The sequence below is a fragment of the Bacidia gigantensis genome, assembly GCF_019456465.1.
Source record: "Bacidia gigantensis strain McMullin 20006 chromosome Unknown contig_246, whole genome shotgun sequence".
Classification (NCBI taxonomy): Eukaryota; Fungi; Ascomycota; class Lecanoromycetes; order Lecanorales; family Ramalinaceae; genus Bacidia; species Bacidia gigantensis.
The window spans coordinates 569029-588243 of record NW_025408602.1 but is presented as its reverse complement, the minus strand read 5'-3'; the positions used below and the strand labels follow the sequence as shown (position 1 = coordinate 588243).

Genomic DNA, 19215 nt, shown 5'->3' with positions numbered 1-19215 from the left:
GGTGGTCCCTCCCTACAGCGCTGAGGTCTAATGCATCATGTGCCCTCATCCGAAGGAAAAATTTGTGCACAGTACATTCTCTTAAGTTTTGGCCTCTTGAGTGTGAGTTTAGCGACCTCAAGACATTTTCGAGATGCATCGGATGATCACTCACCCGCAGATCCGATCGTCTTATAAAATGCGCAATCAAGATGCAAAATACGCATTCCTTGGACTAAGCTCTGATCTGGGGGTGGCTCCACACCTAGTTCTAACGCGATTGTCAATCCTTGGCAGCGTATTGACACTCACCGTGAAAATGTAGTGAAGCGGAAGCAGACTTCTCTTCTAAGTCATGTCGCGAACAGCAGGTGTCCAGGGTGCAGATGGCTTCTGTGCGATCCCTCGGTGTTCATATACCCTCAGCGCTACCCTTTCTAGTGGCTGAGGGTATCCTCCCTTCAGACCCATCCAGAGCCTCCTACAAATGGGAGGCCAACTCGCACGACGAGGTGGGGAAAGGCTTTGTCCGAGAAGAATTATTGACTACAGCGTATTGTGTTGTATGGTCGAGGGGGGGTATCATAGAACGAGTCTTTCGGTTTGAAGCTGAGAACGAAATTGTCACCCAAGCCGCATTTACCGAATTCCCCTCGCATCCTCCCTCAGAGAATATCCGAAGAGAGCGGCAAACTGATGGAAAGAAAGTTGGAGATTTGTTGAGCGGTGAAGATTCGAAGACTAAGGGAAGAAGACCAAAGGGAAGAGATCCATGGGCTAAGCAGGACGGATACACACAAGTTGAAGCCGGCCGAAGCAGTCATGGTAAACATCTCGAGCGACAGCCAGCTTGCCGGGCCCTGGTAATTGTCCTAAAGACACAAGCTCATGTATACCTCATATCAAAGACAAGCCATGTCGTCTATTTACCATTCGAAGTGGATTCCATTTTCCCTGCTTACCGGGGTGTACTGCTCCAAAGAAAGGTCGTTGAGCATTTGGAGCCACAACATACCCCAAGATTACCGACTGTGCCACAGAATACTTTTTCTCTCTCCCAATCTACTGCTGTGACCAAGTCGTTTGGCCCATCTGGCGACGGCGATGGCCTTCAAGATCCCCTCGCGCCGTTACTGGCAGGTTTACGCACCGTTGACTCTATACCAGGGTCGCCTGAGCTTCCCCGGCTGTTTTGTCTTAGTGACACAATGACACAGCTTGGAGCAGTGGTCACAGATTCCACGGCTGGGTCGAGGAAGACACTATCTCCCCAAGCAGCTATAGGCACAGCATTCGTGAACTTGGATTCGAATGAAAAGTTGTTGTATGTGACAAAAGAGGACGAATTCAGCAGACACAATAGCTTGACTGCTCATGCGCCAGCTTTTGCCATAGCCGTTACCGAGAATGCGAAAGATGACACAACGACTGTCTGGGCAATGACTTACAGCATTGGAGACAATGATCATGCATTGCGATCTCAGTCGTTCCGATCGTTCAGCGGAAATGTTTCGCGCCGACGCAGCTCTTTTAACAGTCGTCTTAGCACGGGGGCAAACACTCCAGTAGCGAGCACGCACCGTCAGCCCAGTAGAGAGCTTTCTCTTGAAGATCAAAGCCTGCAAAGGCAGCCTGAGCTACTTGAATCCGTTCTCGAAAACCCAGCCAACCCTGCGAAGTCATCGCGCCGGGTCAGCTCATTGCTAGCTCGAGCTGATTTGTCCACTAAACAGGACAAAGACACCTTTACAGACCTAATGGCTGGAACACATGGATCAAGAACAAGCCGCCGTGGAGCTTCGTTTGGTCCTCGACTGTATGAGATTAATCAGGATTATGAAAAGACTTCAAAGTTTTCAAAATCCCACCCTCTTTTGGAGATCACTTCGAGCATTGATTCTGTAAGTTTACAAAGTCAGCCGCTTGATGACAGACTAGAAGCTGTTGATGATGGTGGTGATATGAACGCTGGTGGGAGCTCTGCTACAGGCAAACATCGTCTGAAGAACGAGATCATTTTCAAGAAAATATCTCGTCTGCAGTCGCCTCAATCGCGAGGCGTCCAGACTATGGATAATCTAACTCTCTCCGATACACATGTATTCACACTGCAGTCTCCTGGGCCATTTTTCAACAATTATGGGGCTAAAAATATCCTCGTTTGTGTTATGAGACGTAGGCTTGGTGAGCTTCTCATAGTCCATGTTAAGGCAACAGACCGAGGAAAGTCAAAGAAGATAGACCATTTAGATCTTCCAGATGTTCGGAATTACGAATGCAGCGTCACAGGCACAAGACGCTCGGGTATACGAGATGCTTGCAGAATCAGTCATAGAAACCATGACTGGATACTAGTGCTGGATGCCAAAGGCGGACTCAGCCTTCAAGCTCCATGGAGTTCTATGTTCAAAATTGACATTTCTGAACCTCTGAACCTCCATGACCCCCACAAGATTAGTCCTCAACATCCGCGCCAGCGTGCAGATGAAAGCGGTTCAAACCGCAGAACTAGCCAGACTATTAAGGCAATTGTCGCTCTCGAGCAAGCAGACCGCCAAGGAGGTGTAGACGTTGTCAGCGAAAAGGGAGAAAAGCACAGGATTACGATAGAGCTGGCGCCTTCGAGTTGGTTCGTAGCACGAATAATTAAGATTTGCCAGACGGTTTTGCCATCAACTGAAACTGATGGTGACTCTATTCTAAGAGGGTGGTGGGATGTAATGGCGTGGCTAAAAAGGCGAGAAGAAAGCACTATTGACGAGGAGTGGACTGGATTGCTTGTCCTCCTTTGCTCTTTCGCTGTACCTTTCCTGGATAAGCCACAGCTCGAGACTACACCACGCCAGAAGCGGCGCAAAGGTGGGCTTCTTAGATCAAGCAGTGGCGCAAATACTGACCAGGAGAGCTGGCATGAGATGATGAGACAAGAGAGTGCTTCATCCAAGACATGTCCGGACTGGATGAGAGGCGGAGCGTGGCAGTGGACGAGGGCTGAGGAGCCAGTGGCTCGATCTTTAGCCCAATCAACTGGCACCTTCAGCTCAAATCTATCCGCGGGAGCTGCCAAGTCATTGCCAAAATCATCATATATGTCGGATTGTATAGCGCTTGCCCGAGATTTTGCAAATTCTATCCAGGGCCAATTGGCTTCTGGCCAACAGGGCTATTCACCCGTAGCTGCTTCAAGAGACTCAAGAGCTCGTCAGATGGCATTGCCATCCATTCTTATTGCCCTACATCTATACAGAGAAGAGCTGAAACTGGATACTACTTCCACAAGTCATATGCATCGCTTGGCCCCTATATTGGCCCAGATAGGCAGCTGGATAGGATGGCCTGATTGGTCCTCAAAAGTATCAGCTTATTATATGCTCGAAAGCGTAGACATGCGGGACTGGCAATTTGATGGATCGATAATGACGGGTATCAAGTCACCATCTCAGCCATACCCACCACCATCGATCCTAAAACACCTTGAGTCAGCTGCCTCCATTGATCAAGTATCAAAATTTCCCACTCTCATTGATGCGATTGCTTCGTTCTCACTGAAGCAAGAAGGCCATGAAGAGCTGGTCCAGAGCATCTTGATGGATCTTACCCCTCGGACTCTACTGGTCACAAATCTTCTGGGCAGTCAGGGACAGCCCATAGATCTTCAAATTCGCAACATGGCAACCTCTGGCATCAATTTTTCAGTTCTTGAGACTCTTCCCGAGAGCGTGGCAGTCTACTTCCGGGCTGTCCTATCTGCATGTCAGATCAATCCATCAGCGCTCTCCGATACGGCAACCTTACAACTTGTTGAACGAGAAGATATTGCTATGCTTGGCAAGGCCAGCGAGAAGACCCGTTCAAAGGGGAGAATCCTCTATACTCCTTCAGAGAATCCGATGCGAGATGTTCATATCATCTGCAGTCAAGCTTCTGACGTTGAGAATATCGGTCCGTATGACGGGTCGGCCGAAATCGATAGACAATCCATCACACGCTATCTATTCAATGAAGATCAACGCTTTGCTGAGGCAGCCAAATTAGTTCATCCGCTTCAGAATCCTATTGCGCAGTGCGTTCCTGAGCCGGGCTGGGCTGAAAGTGACTTACTAGAGACTCAGCAAGAGTTGGCAAAAGTTGTGGCTTTGAGAACATTGTCTGTTTCGTTAGGGCGAAGTCTACTGTTTTACAGTGCTCGTATGCCGTTGATTACAGAGAAATATCCGATCCATGGATTCACCCTCAGCTGTACAATGAAGCCATCAGACACAACCGTCACTGCAGATCGTACCGCCTTCACTGAAGAGAAAGTATCATGGGCTTTCTTCCATGCTGGGGTTGAAGCTGGCCTAAGTATTTCAAGGGAAGCGCAAGGAATTGACACCTCCTGGATCCTGTTCAACAAACCTCGGGACCTGACACATAGACATGCTGGCTTCCTGTTCGCTCTTGGCTTGAATGGCCATCTTAGGTCCCTCGCTAAATGGGTGGCATTCAAATACCTCACTCCAAAGCACAATATGACATCCATTGGGCTATTGCTGGGCCTTTCAGTGTCTTATCTTGGCAGTATGGATACCGTCATCACGCGGCTTCTTTCAATCCACGTAACTCGAATGTTGCCACCTGGCGCTGCCGAGTTGAATTTGTCCCCTCTTACACAGACTTGTGGTATTATGGGCATCGGGCTGCTGTATTGCGACTCTCAGCACCGTCGTATGAGTGAAATCTTGCTTTCAGAGCTGGAGAATATGGAGGTGGAGGAGGCACTCAACCCTATGGAGATCTTGAGAGACGAAGGCTACCGATTATCTGCTGGCTTTGCTCTTGGCTTGATCAATTTGGGCAAAGGGGGGACCTGAGGGGATCACGCGACATGCACATAGCGGAGAGGCTCCTCACACTAGCCGTCGCGACCAAGTACATGGATTCTGTACACATCTCGGATACCGCGACTGCGGGCGCAATCATGGCCATTGCACTTGTATATATGGGAACAAACGACAAAGCAGTTGCGCGAAAGATTGACATACCCCCAACAACTCATCAATTCGATTACATCCGGCCAGATCATTTTCTGTTACGGTCGGTCACCAAACAAATCATCCTGTGGGCCGACATACAAGCCACTCATGCCTGGGTAGCAAAACAGATGCCGTTGCCATATCGACAGAAACGAATCACGAAGATCGGAAGTCTGAACACTGAGGATCTTCCCTTCTTCAATGTTCTCGCGGGTCTATGCCTCAGTGTCGGACTTCGCTTCGCGGGCAGTGGAAATATAGAGGCAAGGGATCTTCTCTGTTATTATCTGGATCAGTTTCTACGCGTTTGTCGCTTGCCAGCGCACAACTACGATGCTAAGCTAACTCAGATCACCGTTCGCAATTGCCAAGACGTTTTAGCTCTCTCATCATCGTGTGTCATGGCCGGTAGAGGGGATCTCGTGGTCTTCCGGCGGCTTCGCTCTCTGCATGGCCGGACCGACTCGGAAATCCCTTATGGAAGTCATCTCGCAGCTCATTTCGCGGTTGGCATTCTCTTCTTGGGTGGCGGTACGCATACGCTAGGCACATCGAACCTTGCTGTTGCATCCCTCTTGTGTGCCTTCTATCCGCTCTTCCCGGCTTCAGTGCTAGATAACAAGTCTCACCTCCAAGCGTTCCGACATCTGTGGGTCTTGGCCGCTGAACGCCGTTGCCTCATTCCTCGAGATATTGACAGTCATCGCCCTCTCTCCCTACCCATCATCATCACGCACACAGACGGTACAAACACGCATCAGATAGCGCCATACCTCCTCCCAGACCTCCACACAATCTCATCAATCAGTACGAACGACCCAGAGTACTGGCCGATAACGCTCAATCTGGCCACAAATCCGGCCCATCTCTCCGCCTTCCGAGAACACCAAAGCATCTATCTACGCCGTCGGGGCGCCTACGATACCTCTCAAACGTCCGCCTTCTCTGCCACGATGAAGGCGCTCAACGACACGCAAATAGCGCACCAGCTCCACAACCAACCTTTTGAGTGGCTTTTCACAATCCCCGCCTTCAGCGGGTTTGATCGCGCGGAGCGAGCGCTCGTCTTACCTGCTGATACTGCGGGTCTGGCTAGTAGTGTGTACAGGGGAATCCGAGGGACTTCATTGGATGATCGACTGTTAGTGGAGACAGGGTGTTTGGGTGATGGAAGGAGTGAGAGGTTGTGGAATTTGAGGCTGCTGCTGAAATGGGCTGAGGATTGTGAAAGGCGAGGCGAAGAGCTGAGGTGGTTTAGCAAAGATTTTATTGAAGAGTTGAGGGCGAGGTTGGCTTTGTGGAGGTCTGGAACGGGCATGTGAGGAGACTTGCACACGACGCGGGCGTTGAGGCTGAGATGCATAGTTAGCTCCGCGAAACTACGTACACAATGAAAAGGCGTTCAAGAATACGGTTATAAATCTCATTTCCATGTACATCGTACAAATCGTCCATCACACGTTGCATTATATAAACGGGTATCAAACCCAAGTTTTCCCGTGTGCCTATCCTTCGCTTGACAAAGACGTGCAACGCTAGTCCAATCACCCTAAGCATATGCCTCAAGAAAGATAAGAAGCTCCCCCTACAAAAGCTGCCCAATGCAGGTTCACTGGTCGATTTCACCCAGCTACCTAATATCCCCTTCTCTCAACTTCCTCGCCAACTCTGTTTCCGCAAAATCCCACCCCTTCGTCTCCCCAAAGAACGGCTGTTGCTGCAACAGCGTCCCCGCCGTCGGCCGCTCCCTCGGGTCAATCGTAAAGCAATCCAGCATAAAGCTCAAAGCCTGCGCACTGATCGCCTGACTGACATCATCCGGGATTGGGGGCGCCTGATTCAAGGTCCCTAATTTATAGATTGCCCCCACGGCCTCATCCTTAGACCAAGGGCGGCGGCCAGCGAACATCTCGAGCACGACGCACCCGAGAGACCAGATGTCGACCTTGGCAGAGTAGCCCTGACCTTGGGACCGCACGACCTCGGGGGCCATCCAGAAGACGGAGCCTTGCATGTTGTTTGTGATGTCGTTGCCGTAGATATTGTCTGTCTTCTTGGAGATGCCGAAATCGGAGATTTTGCAGGTGCCGTCGATGTCGAGGAGGATGTTGTCGGCTTTGAGATCGCGGTGGAGCACGCCTTCTTGATGGAGGTATGCGAGTGCGCCGAGCGTTTGGCGCGTCAGGGAGGAAACGAGGGATTCTTCGAATTTCCCGTGTTTGCGCAGACAGGAGCCTACGCTGCCGCCGGAGATGTACTCCAAGAAGATGGAGATGGAAAAGTCTTTTCGCTCGCAGCCGAGGTATTGTACAATGTTGGGGTGTTCGAGGTGTTGCATTGTGTCGATTTCTTGGTCGAGTGCTGCGACCATGTCTTTCATGCGGTCTTTGTCATTGCCGGCGGCTCTTTGGCTCACATCGACTTGTTTCACGGCGAGGAAGTCGCCGGTTGTGAGATTCATGCCTAGGTAGACTTTACCGTAGCTGCCTTTGCCAATGAGCTGGCCGCGAGCGATTTGGAAGGAGTTGGCTGGTGGGCCTGGGGCTTGTTTGGGCACAGCTTCAATCAGGCTGACGCGACTCCCTCTTCCTGGTTTGACTTGGACGATGTTGGCACCGAACATTTTGGTGCTCTTGCGGCGGACGATGTCGCTAGACATAGGTATAGAAGGAATTCCGGGTGTGTGGATTTGGGTATTACGCTTGGAGGAGCCTTCATGAGCGCCACGCGCAACGTCACGTATTGACTTCATACGCCCCAATCCACCAGATTTGCGAACGCTTCTGTTGGCCAGCCCTGAGCTCATAGGAGCTCGGCTTCGCAAAGTGGACTCTTCGGATCCTAGAGTTTCTGTTTCTGGCTCTTCTGCGATAGATTCGGGTCGAATGCGATCATACAATGAAGACCGAATCATACGTCTACCAGCTGCTTGAGGCTCTGAAGCTGCGCTGTCGAGCGGGTTGTGATCATCATTAGCACTGGGCGAGGTCGGTGTAGAGCCTACCATGTCTTCAACTACAGGCTCGTCAAGATCGAGGTTGGGAAAGAAAGCGTCAAGATTGTTAAGGAGATCCTCGGTTGGCGGTCTGTTTGCCCACACGTCGTCCCTCATGAACGACTGTCTTCGCGAGATCTTCGTGATGTCGGGTGAATCAGCAGACACTGATGTGGGATCATCGGACTCTGGAGTTCGTCGATCAGACTTTCCGAAACTCGACGTGCGACTATCATTATCTAAATCTGTTGTATTGCTCGATTGAGCCGTGGAAGGGTCCGTCGGTAAGTCAGGCGACTTCTTCCAACTCACTGAAAGCCCTTTCGACTTTCTTGACCTTTGGTCCGTATCCAAAGTCAGGGTTGGTCTCCGCGAACCATTACTATCTTCTGCAACTGACTTCCTGGCCGCTTGTACTTTTCCTGCTAGTGGTTTTGCAAACAGCCCGTCGTCTGAATCGTCTTCAGAAATCAGTTGTGGCACAGGTGGTGGCCGATCAAACGAAATTTCGTTTTCCTTGAAGAAATAGGCCGGTCCATAAGACCGAGGGCGTGACGCTGTCGAGCTCTTGCGAGAAGGCGGGCCTCCGGACGTGGGACTGTGCTGCGGTGACGGACGCTTGCGCATCTTTTCTTTGGAGGGATTGCGGAACATTTGCGTCTGTAGAGCTAGATTTGGCTTTTGGTTGTCAGAGCCTAGGGGGATAGACATGCGGTTAGCAATGGCTTTCGCAGTTCGACTATTGATATCGAATGGAAGATCGCGGGTCAGCTTACCAGAATTCATCATATTTTGGCGTTGTGCCTGTGCGTTCAGTGTTGGATTGTTCCTACGTGATCCAACGAGCCTTCCCACAGAGCTTGAAACGTCACCAGCGTTCACCAAAGCAGCTCCGATACCACCGCTAGGAGGCAAACCGGTTGCTGGTTTGGTTTGACTTTGATCGTGCACCTCTTCTTCGACTGGATCACCAATAGATTTCCTATTCGACTGGCTCGATGGCCCTGACAGAGATGACCTGGCTGAGTCGCCTGCTTTTCTCGTCAGGGAGTTTGCTTTTTCGAGCATTTGAGAGCTTGCTGGCGGGGCAGGCGGTTTCCGCGTTGGCACCAATGGATCCGTTTTCTTCTCAGGCTCGTAGGGTGATCTTTTAGGGGTATCAAAATTCACAGTCCGTTCTTTTTGAGATTCTCCCGCTACTTTACCGCCTTCAGCTCGGTTGGTAGTTTTCTTCTCTACGTCTTGCTGGAACTCTTCCACTGCCGCCTCAAGCCAAGATGCCCAATCAGCGTCTGAAACACTGCCACTTTCGCGAGCAGTCTTCATGGTCTGAAGCTTTTGTTTGGCGGTGGTAATGTCCGACAACGCAGCAAACTTGTCTGCATCACCGTTCATGTTGGTAGCCGAAGCTGGGTCGCTAGCCTTTAGCGTATTTTGTCTAGATGCTAGAGGCGGAGAGCGAGAGCGAGCCATGCCATTGACTCTGATGCGGTTGTAACCGTCCTCATCTACAGCTTTCCTTGGGAACACACTACCTGGTGGAGGTGATGCCTTTGGAGACATTCCAATGCCCAGACCTGCAGAAAGCGGCGGAGGCATTAGAGAAGCCGAGTTCGGCCCACGACGGACGAAGATTTTCAGCGCACCGCTGGAGTCAGCCTTGCTGTGTTTTGAAAACAAGAGCATTGAGTCGGATATTGGATCATCATGTTCAATTTGTCCGGGCTCGGTAAGGTAGAGCAATGCCATGTCCACATCATTCTCCCCATAGTTGAGACCTCTACAAATGGCTTCCCTGATAGCTAAAGAGCTTTCAGCTTCCGTAATATCTACGAGGCGGTAGTTCCACTGATCTGCAGTGACAAACGCATACCGCCTTAGACCGCGTGCAAAAGCTCGTTCACGTGACAGTCGCTCGTGTTCCGACATTTGAGTTGAGGCCGAAGAAGGCCGCTCCAGAGACGTAGTGCTATAGTTTCTGCCACCCTTTGCGAATGGTTGCGACGGTGGCATGTAGCGATGGTTCTGTGGGCTTGTTGGAGACTCCTGTGAATGGTCTTCTGGAGAGGGATGAGAACTATCATGGTCTTTCTTCCTCTTCCTAAATCTTTCCAAGAATCCTTTGCTGAGTTCTTTCGCACTTGAAGGAGGGTCTGCATGGCTGTTCTTGGGCCCAATATCGAGTGCGGTAGGTCTATGGCTTTCTATGCCATTTCTTCGTGATGCCGTTGAATCAGTACTGCCAGTCTTACGATGGCCTATTCGATTGTGAGGTGGAGCGGAGAGCGCACCACCTCCTACAAGCGTTGAGTGTTGGGTTGATGGACTACCACTTTGTGGGCTCGCATCATATGTGTTGCGAATAGCATCGCCGATGAATGTAGACCCAGTGCCGGTATCGCTTGATGCACTAGGGCTATGGTGGCGTTTGGACGCAGCGTCGTTGATGTTGCTTAAGATACCTCTAGAGTATCCCGAGCGAGCCATTTGAGCCATTTCAGCTAGACCTGTATCGCTTGCCGTGGCACCAACCTGGCTATATATCGCAGTTGGGGCAGTACTGCTGCGAGTTTTGGAAGCCATGCGAGGGTTGAGCGCGGGAGCAGGAGATCTGAAGAATTTTCCAGGACTTTCGTCTTCCACACCAGCCGTACTAGGTGTTTGACTGAATGCTTCCATGCTGCCTGGGTTGGGAGATGTTTCCACACCGCCATCTGTCGAAGCGCTGGGTATTAAGCCAACAGATTCACGACGACCATGACCTCTGAACGTCTCTGCACTCTCAGCGATAGCCCTAACAAGGCGCCTCATCCGTCTTCCTTCCTTTTGTTCTCTTTCTTGGTTCCAACCTGATCCACTCATGCCACATACTCTCGCCAATCTAGGGTAGACTTGTTGGTGCATCATGCCAAAGTTGCCTCTCCCGTTGTTCGCCCGTCCAAGATCGAGAAAATCTCTTCCCTGTATGTTGAGACTTCGGAAGGTCTCTTGCCAATCTTCCGAGAAGCTGTTTGCCTCAAGCCATTTGCTTACTCGATCAGGAGGCCACTCTCGCGCAGGGTCATTTGGAGATAATAGACCGGAGCTGCTGCTACGTCCATGCCCAGATGCAGACGACGGAACTTGATCAGAGTTGGTCTGAGACTGACCATTTGGTACCGTCGTACTCATGGGTGTAGAGGCATGTTGACTTACACCTTGTCTATTTTGAGACAATTGGATTCCTGGCCCGCTCATATGCTCGTTGAAAGCAGGTAACTCTTTACTAGGAGATATGGCAGAAGAAGGACCATTAAAGAATCTCTGATCGTGGAGCATGCCAGCTTCAAAGTGACTATATGAGAAGCTATCGTCGCGTGCAAATGCAGGCTCTTGTTCTTGCTGGGTGTATAATGGCGGTATGCCAACACCGGGGCCAAACGACTCCCCACCTGGGATATAAGTTGCTGAGACCACAGCTTCCGATTGAGGGGGGGAGGGGGAATCGTAAGCGCTGAAGGTAATTGGTTTCGATATACAGACTGATTCGGATACTGATTTTGCTTGGCCCCGATTTGATTGGGACCTAAAGGCGGCGGGGGTGGGAGCCTGCCCCACCCTTGTTGGGTCCATTGAGCCGGCATGTTCGTCGCTGAAGGAGGAGGACCCGGCGGAGGTGGTGGAACCATACTGTGCGGTGCGTTTGCGGCAGGTGGACGAGGAGGCGGAGGGGGCAAATTGAGGACATGACTCTGTTGCTGGGGCGGAGGTGGCGGTGGAGGAATATAGGTCGGTCTCGAGTCCATGCTGATTGGGTTCGAATGATATCGTTGTCCCTGCTGGTACTCTAGAGGAATCTGATTTCGTTGAATCCCTCTATTCGGTGGTCTTGCTAGCTGACCACCGTGAAGATCTGTGGTGCTCGCTCTTGGACGCGAAGGTGATGCTGGAGGAGCAGCGGATAGCGATGGGTATGGTGATCCAGTCCCCTGAGAGGGAATAGCTAAAGAAGGTCCAGACTGTCCCTTATTGGATACCGGTACATCTTCAAGTATAAGATCGCCTGGACGACGTGAATGGGCAGGAGATGGCGTTCTCGCCTGTAATTCTGAGTGGTTTGATAAGGCAGAGGATGAGCGCTGGCGCAAGGTCATCCTCTAGCAGCAGAGCTGCGCCTTTCAAGAGGCCAATGACCCCGCACAACCGCCAGTGGAAACCCTTTATATTCCTAGCATGAAAGACTACTTCGGTGCCTTAGATGAAAAAGTGCTGTGCACATTTATGTGCCAAAATTCGAGCGATTGACAGCAATCGTAGCTGTGTAAGCTGTGTGACTCGTGTGTTTATGTGACTCCCACTAGCAATGAATGGCGTAGACGTCCCAATTTCTCTTGCTTTAGGTCGCTTGTAGGAGGGGTCGTGTTATAGTATCTTGAGGTGTATGAGAGCTACCCATTCATTCGACAGCTCACGAATGCGCTGGATCTGTAAGACTTCTTCTCTGGGCGCAAGGAGTAGCACAAAGGCGTGGCGCACCGTCATGGGTTGTATCACGAGTGTCTGAAATAATCTGAGGTCAGAATTGGTACCAAAACTTCCAATATGCTGTAACTTTGGAATACCGGACGAGTAGCCTGGCCGATGCAGGATTGTTCGTTGATTGCGAGGTTATCTACTGATCTCCGCCTCACCTCACCACCTGCAGATAGTTCCTGGTCTTGGCGGTCTAGAGCCGCATTCTGCCCGGCTATTTTAAGACGACAGCGGGTCGTTGCGCGCTTGCGAAATCTCCCAAATTGCCCTCGTCAATGCCACGCGATCACGGAACATCCGTCACGTGTCAATCACATGTCAGAGACATTCTACCTATATAAAGATCTGCCACTGATGGCGGACACATTAATTTACACATAGGACGATGCATCATCCACTGGTTGCAGCATTCATTGTAAAATGGTATTGAGTGGAGGCTCGTTGAGGAGATCAAGTTCCCTCGGGTGATAACCGCATCAATGCTTCTGTCAAAGTTCTTCTCGCGTCGAGTTCGCAGGCATCATTGGCCGACCTATAGTGATTCCGAACGACAATGAAAACACTGTCGTAGCAAGTATACCTTCACACGTCAGTATCAAGATCAATTACATTACGAGGGCGCACAAGACGTACAAAAGCCCCTTGATATCTTTCCCTCTTCCCACTTCAGCCATTGCAACATCTCCCCACATCGCGCGTCCATAATCAAGCAAACCAGTGACCTCATTTGCGTCAAGGTCGATCAATGTGTTTGACGGATCGCCCAAGCCAGGTATCACCAATCTCGCCTCCCTGACGTCTTCTAAATACGTCTCCCACCTGCTGATCGCCTCTCTGATCTGAAAGTATGGGAGATTGACCAGCATATCTTCCCCGTCCATGAGAAGGGACTCAATCATGGCGATGAATGCTTCCTTCCATGTCCTGAAGCCTTTGCCTGCCTTGACCAGACCAGCTGGGCCATATGTGAAGGATGTATACTGGTTGAGACTGGAGCGCAGCGCTTGAACTTGCCTCTCGATACCTCCGCGCTCGGTTTTTGTTCGGTGATGGATGACGTCGGCATAGAGAGAACCTGGGAGGCAGGTCGTAAGAATAAAAGGAGCGGTCGAGCTGCTCAGGGCTGGTTCATATTTCAAGATACGAGGTACTGGTATATAGGTGTTGGCCAGGAGCTGGAGTATCGTGGCTTCAGAATCGAGGTATGTTTGTTCGGGTCGCAGCAGGGTCTGGAATGGTGATGGACAGGTTTTGAATATGAGGCGGGCGCCGTTGGAGAGTCGAATTGAACATATTCGGTGGAGGTGTCCCTGCAGCTCTTCAAGACCGCTGACTGTGAGGCGTGAGCAAGACAAAATCTGTTGGATGGTTTTCTGTGTCGTTGAGGAAGGGGTCATGGGAGGAGACAGTGGTCTATGAATAAGGCCCATGGTGACCCAAGGGCAACTGAGAAGGTTGCAACACAACTTGGCAAGAAAGGGCAGATTCAAGAAATGATAAGAGTTCTCCTGTGAGGCAACAGATGGGGGAGGCGCATACTCATATGATGGCGTAAGGCAATCGAGGATAGCAAAGCCCGGTCATTATGTCAGTGCATTTAACGCACGGTCGAAGTAAAGACCACTGTAGTGGTAACTTGGCAGGCGGCGGTCTGCCAAACCCAAACGTCCTGTCATCCTTGAGAGAGGCCAGAACAAGGAGGGAGGCTTTGACTCGGCTAGTGTATGGAGAAGCGAGGCATTGTCAAATAAGCAGCTTCTGCTCTCTTGGATCTGAGGTGTTCCAGAAGCGCGTGTAATGGAATTCATGCCGTTGGAGCCGTGTTAGTCAGACGGTAACGAAGCCATAGCAGTCAGCAGTGCTCCTTATAGACCGGTGGCTCGCCTCACGAAGTATTGCCGAGGGTGAATTCTTATACATGACGTGCCTGTGTTCTGGCGAGTACCACAAACTGCGAACCGCGAACGACAGCGGTAAAGCGTCGTCCTCAGGTGCATGAAGTCCGCAGCAGGGAGGCCGGCTGGTTGCCTAAAGAGGTAAGACAGAGCGGACGGGGTGGGACTTTCGCTAGGCGAGGCAATCGGTTGGCTTCCCAGACGCCAGTGAGGAAAAGGTTCTAGCGTTTGTGTAACGGTGCGATGGCAGGGTGGTCGAGAAAGGCTCGGTAGTGATGCAGGGACGCCATGCGTTCACCCCCATGTTGATACAATAATATTAATGATATAGACCCATGCAAGTGCCGTGCTCGCCGAAGAGCTGAAACATAGCTTATGGGAAGGGACGGGATGGTGGCTTTCGCAAGTCAAGAAGGTTGGATGCATGTATTTGTCAAAATGCCCGAACAGGTTGGCTCGCTTTCCCCCTTCGTTAATAGGTCTGCTGTAGTTGGCCTCCTCGCCTACGCCAAGCGAGAGCTTCGCATCCTTTGGATCGCAACAATCTTTGATTCGTTTCCGTAACGACTCCCGCTGTCTAGGTTCGTGGCCAGCCCTGGCATCAGCACCTCCTGAGGTGAGTCCTGTCGTAAGGGAGACCTGTGCTTCTGGTCCTCGAAGGCAAATGATGATCGTGGTCAATGCGACTCGCTGCAGATAAGTCGCTGTCTGAAATGCTCGCTTGTAGAACTACACCTCAAGAATCAGACCGGGTTCAACAAGGTTCTGAGGCGTCCAAGTTCGTTGGTGTGCAACTTCTTTTGTTTCATCACCGACATCTTCCTCATGCAATTTCAAAGGAAATGTTCGCTTACACGCTCATGATCTTCGTCTGCTTTGCACTGTTATTGGCACCGCATCGCAACAGTACGGCTACAATCATAGGTGCCGATGGCGCGTCGCGAGCATTTTCTTACCGTGATCTTGATTCTATAATTCTTCGAGATCTGCCAAGCATATTCGGTCACAATCACACAGCATTTGTCCTGCGGTTCTCAAGTAGCTAGAGCGTGAAGACTAGATATGCTCCACATACATGCCGATTGCACACTTTGAGCTCGAGCAGCGAGATTGAGAGGCATCGAATGTGAAAGTATTTGACACAAGAGGAAGATGAACAGATGCGAAGCCGAGACTTCGTCTAAAGCACTGGTGCTGGTAACTAGCTCCGTACTTCTGTCGTGTTATTTGAGCTGCGAATATTTCCCTTGAAGGCGTCACCGCGATCGATCAAGACATCTTTCAACCGCCTCCTGGATCGGTCGCTTTTTCGATGGAACCTCCCTTGAACTGACCATAGCTGCCCCGTAGTCGACTCCCATTTCTTAGCTCCCTCTCTTATCACCCCATGTTCTTTCACTCACTTCATTCAGCTCACGTAGCCTCCCGCTACTCGTTGGCGCATATGAAACGTTCAAAAATTGATCGGTCCAGAAAGATAGCGGGTTGGAATGAAGAAACACCCACCAACAAAGTTCAAGTGAGTCGAGTAGACACAATCACACAGGTGACTTTGGTGGCGTAAATCTCTTGACATTAAAGGGGCGACACTAAGAAAAAAGATCTTTGAGGAGGAGTACCGAAAGATTTAAAAGCCCATTTCGCTTTTGATAGTAATTTGATTATGATGTTGCCACATACTGGCCCTAAGACGTAGGCGTTGGTTCGAGTATCTCCGCGAGATTGTATCGCTTCAATCTCTCAAACTCCCCAGGGACTACACTCATCCCAAGCACATTCCTGTAGACCTCTACCAAAACAACCACATCAGGATTCTTCAGATCGACTTTGTATGACGGTCCACTCTGCGCCACCATCCTTGCAACCAGTTGAATGATCTCGTCTCGTTTCAACACATTATGATCTCTCAATGTAGGCCGGATGGCATACTTTGTCCCCTCGACCCCTATTCCATCGGCCAGCACATAATCACACACACTCTCTAAGCCAGAAATGGTAGCCTTTGCCATTCTGCTCATAGGTGTAAAGCGCTTAACGAATCTACACCTTTTCTGCGTGACGCCACCTCTAGCATCTTGACAGATTTTGTGAACGAAATTCACTGATTCAATTGGCGGTTTAGTTTTGAAGAATAAGACACACTGCGTGTCTAGCTTTACCGTTTGGAAGACTGCTTCATTCTTCGAGGATGATTTCACACTGGATTGCTTAATGTCTTTGATTTCGCCTTTGAGCAAGGCTTCGATGTCATCGGCACCTTGCCCTTCGTCATCGTCATCTAATGGAGGAGCTTCTGAGGTATCCGCGTCTGTGTTTCCAAGGTGATTGTACAGCCTCAAAGCGTAATCCTCAAAAAGATCGCGTACTTCGATGGTGGATTTGCCTTCTTTACCTTTGGCACATGTTACCCAAATCCCAGCATCACCAGGTTCGATGGTGGCAGGTGGGCTACGTTGTTGCTGGGGTTTTTTGGGATTGCGCCATTGCTTCTTCAGCTTTTTCTCGACGGGCAGATCACTGGGAGGTGAAGCTTTGCGCTTAGTGGATTCCATCATTGTTAAGTGAGTTGTCCAAGATTGGTTGCGAGTTGTGACGAGGAGTGCAGGCAAATGGTTGTACTGTGTTGAGCGTATTCTACGTCATGACTAAGGTCGAGAAGTAATTATATATTACTAGTTATTTACAAATGATCATCTACTGACTAAAAGCACTGTTTCTGAGCAGCATTAGTTCTCACAGCGCATATCGTGATTTCGGGCTCGCTTGCGATACTTTCATCTATGTTGTGATTCTCATAGCACATCCCTCCTAATATACTAGCCTTGCAATCATCGTATGTCGTATCATTGCTTAGCATTTGTTTCTGCTGATGCCTTGGCCGTCAGTTGCAGTGCCTTGGGTGCGTCCTCTTTCGGCATGTAAAGCTCAACGAACTATTGAGATTAGAAGAAGCTAGATCATCGGACTGCCATAGATACCTGCAAAACCGATGCTGCACAAAATTCTTTACTCTTGAAAAGTGCGTTTGCCTCATCTTTGGTTCTCACTTGATACGTCTTGGCTGTTTGTGGCGTCGCGCCAAACACGTCGACAAGATCTTTGTTCCTCCATTCTTGTATATCGTTGTAATTGGCGTCCATCCCATGGATATATCGTTCGATAGTATAGCCATTGTTACAAATGAGGAAGCTTGATCGTTAGCGTTGGCAGGGCTGTATGTTGGAAGTGCAACCTACATGATGGGTTTCAAATCGTTTCTGATCATGGTACTCACCTCCTGTGCGGTCAGTTGAAAACTGCCGTCGCCGACAAAGAGTACTGTTCGCCTGCTACCGCTTTCTTTGGCAGCTAACGCGGCACCCTGGCATGCGCCGACAGACCAGCCAATCGAACCCCAAAGGACTTGGGACAGGGCCGTCACCCCTTTGGGGAATTTGGTCTCCCATATTCCGAAGTTAGCAGTGCCAGTCTCGGTAATGACTATGTCATCTGGCTCAAGCCATTGGCCGACACTTGGCCACAACCAATCATGTGTGATGACTTCAGTGGTTGAGACTCCTTGATCCTTTTTGGGAACAATGTTGTCATATGAAGGCCCTGGTTGTATGCTCAATTTGCCCATCTTTGCAGTCACCTTCTTCAAGACTCCTTGCATTCTCACACCGGGGTATTCAGAGAATCGGACTCTCATAATACTACTGTGAAAGTCAATTGTCTTGAGCTGGCTCACTCTGTATGTAAATCCTGCCGTGTTGAAGTCCGACTTGATGGCACCGATGCTGAGCACAAGGTCTGCAGACTCCACGCGATCTGCCACACCGGCATTACTCCCATTCCCAGCATAAACACCCCCGTAGTTTGGAAGAGTCTCGTCTATAGCACCTTTTCCCATTGGTGCGACGTAGGTGGGTAAACCTGACTTCTCTACCAACTCATGTACTTCATTCAGCACCCGATGGCGAATCGCACAGGCATCAACAAGTATCACAGGGTTCTTAGCCGCATGCAAGTACTTCAATACGACATCTACCACATAGTCCTCTTTCTCTTCGTTATTGGTAGGATAATCTAAGTCAAGGGGAGTCCTCAGTCGTTCTCCCTCAACTTTTTTTGGACCATGTCAGTCGGTAAGGTGAGATAGACTGGCCGCGATTGAAGCCAACACTCTCGTATGGCATGGTCAATAAGAGTGGCGGCTTCGTGCGGATCGTTAAGCTTCGCTGTCGCGCAAGAGATATTCTTGCTCATGTCTGCAAACACCTCAAAGTTGCCATTGCCCAATGTGTGATGTAAGAGCATTCCATCTTTTTGAGACAACGTCGAAGGAGTCCCGACTATATGTACGATGGGTACATATTCAGAGTAACCCCCAGCAATTGCATTGAGAAGACTCAATTCGCCCACACCAAACGTTGTCACTACAGCTGAGATGCCTTTGACTCGAGCGTATCCATCTGCTGCATAGCCTTTCGACGGGTCAGTCTATGGATGTCGTCTACGCCGACTGATCCTCACGAACCAGCATTGAGTTCATTGCAATTGCCTACCCAGTACAGACCATGTTGAGGTATATAGTCCAGGGCTACCTGTGCCTATTAGATCCAATGCAAACTTCATGACAAAGCGTTCCTCACAAGATTATAATCCCCTGGCACGCCATGAACACCTCTTACGCCAACTTCGTACAGTCTTCGAAACAAGTACTCAGCCACATCTACCGGGTCTTTCAATTCGGAGACCCTTATGTCGGTAGCCATGGTGGAGGTACGTGAGACCAATGGCTTCAAATAGACAAGAGCTACTTTTGTTGATCCGCTGC

The 19215-nt window shown here is 50.2% G+C and overlaps 6 protein-coding genes across 6 annotated transcripts; 2 read left to right on the top strand and 4 right to left on the bottom strand.

The window, feature by feature from the left end:
- Positions 1-365: 365 nt before the first annotated feature.
- Positions 366-4832, top strand: KY384_005841 (uncharacterized protein; the record flags this gene model as incomplete). Its single annotated transcript, XM_044814339.1, has 1 exon — positions 366-4832. One exon carries the CDS (start codon positions 366-368, stop codon positions 4830-4832), a length of 4467 nt encoding a protein of 1488 aa, XP_044668489.1.
- Positions 4833-4894: 62 nt separating this feature from the next.
- KY384_005840 (uncharacterized protein) lies at positions 4895-6316 on the top strand (the record flags this gene model as incomplete). Its single annotated transcript, XM_044814338.1, has 1 exon — positions 4895-6316. The coding sequence occupies one exon, from the start codon at positions 4895-4897 to the stop codon at positions 6314-6316; it is 1422 nt and encodes a 473-aa protein (XP_044668488.1).
- Positions 6317-6624: 308 nt separating this feature from the next.
- Positions 6625-11774, bottom strand: KY384_005839 (uncharacterized protein; the record flags this gene model as incomplete). The annotated part of the gene is made up of 2 exons (XM_044814337.1): positions 6625-11482; positions 11512-11774. 2 exons carry the CDS (start codon positions 11772-11774, stop codon positions 6625-6627), a joined length of 5121 nt encoding a protein of 1706 aa, XP_044668487.1.
- Positions 11775-13106: 1332 nt separating this feature from the next.
- Positions 13107-13898, bottom strand: KY384_005838 (uncharacterized protein; the record flags this gene model as incomplete). Its single annotated transcript, XM_044814336.1, has 1 exon — positions 13107-13898. The coding sequence occupies one exon, from the start codon at positions 13896-13898 to the stop codon at positions 13107-13109; it is 792 nt and encodes a 263-aa protein (XP_044668486.1).
- Positions 13899-16081: 2183 nt separating this feature from the next.
- KY384_005837 (uncharacterized protein) lies at positions 16082-16951 on the bottom strand (the record flags this gene model as incomplete). Its single annotated transcript, XM_044814335.1, has 1 exon — positions 16082-16951. One exon carries the CDS (start codon positions 16949-16951, stop codon positions 16082-16084), a length of 870 nt encoding a protein of 289 aa, XP_044668485.1.
- A 288-nt stretch (positions 16952-17239) lies between these two features.
- Positions 17240-19153, bottom strand: KY384_005836 (uncharacterized protein; the record flags this gene model as incomplete). Its single annotated transcript, XM_044814334.1, has 6 exons — positions 17240-17329; positions 17375-17585; positions 17633-18500; positions 18560-18862; positions 18916-18982; positions 19031-19153. 6 exons carry the CDS (start codon positions 19151-19153, stop codon positions 17240-17242), a joined length of 1662 nt encoding a protein of 553 aa, XP_044668484.1.
- Between the last annotated feature and the right edge of the window lie 62 nt (positions 19154-19215).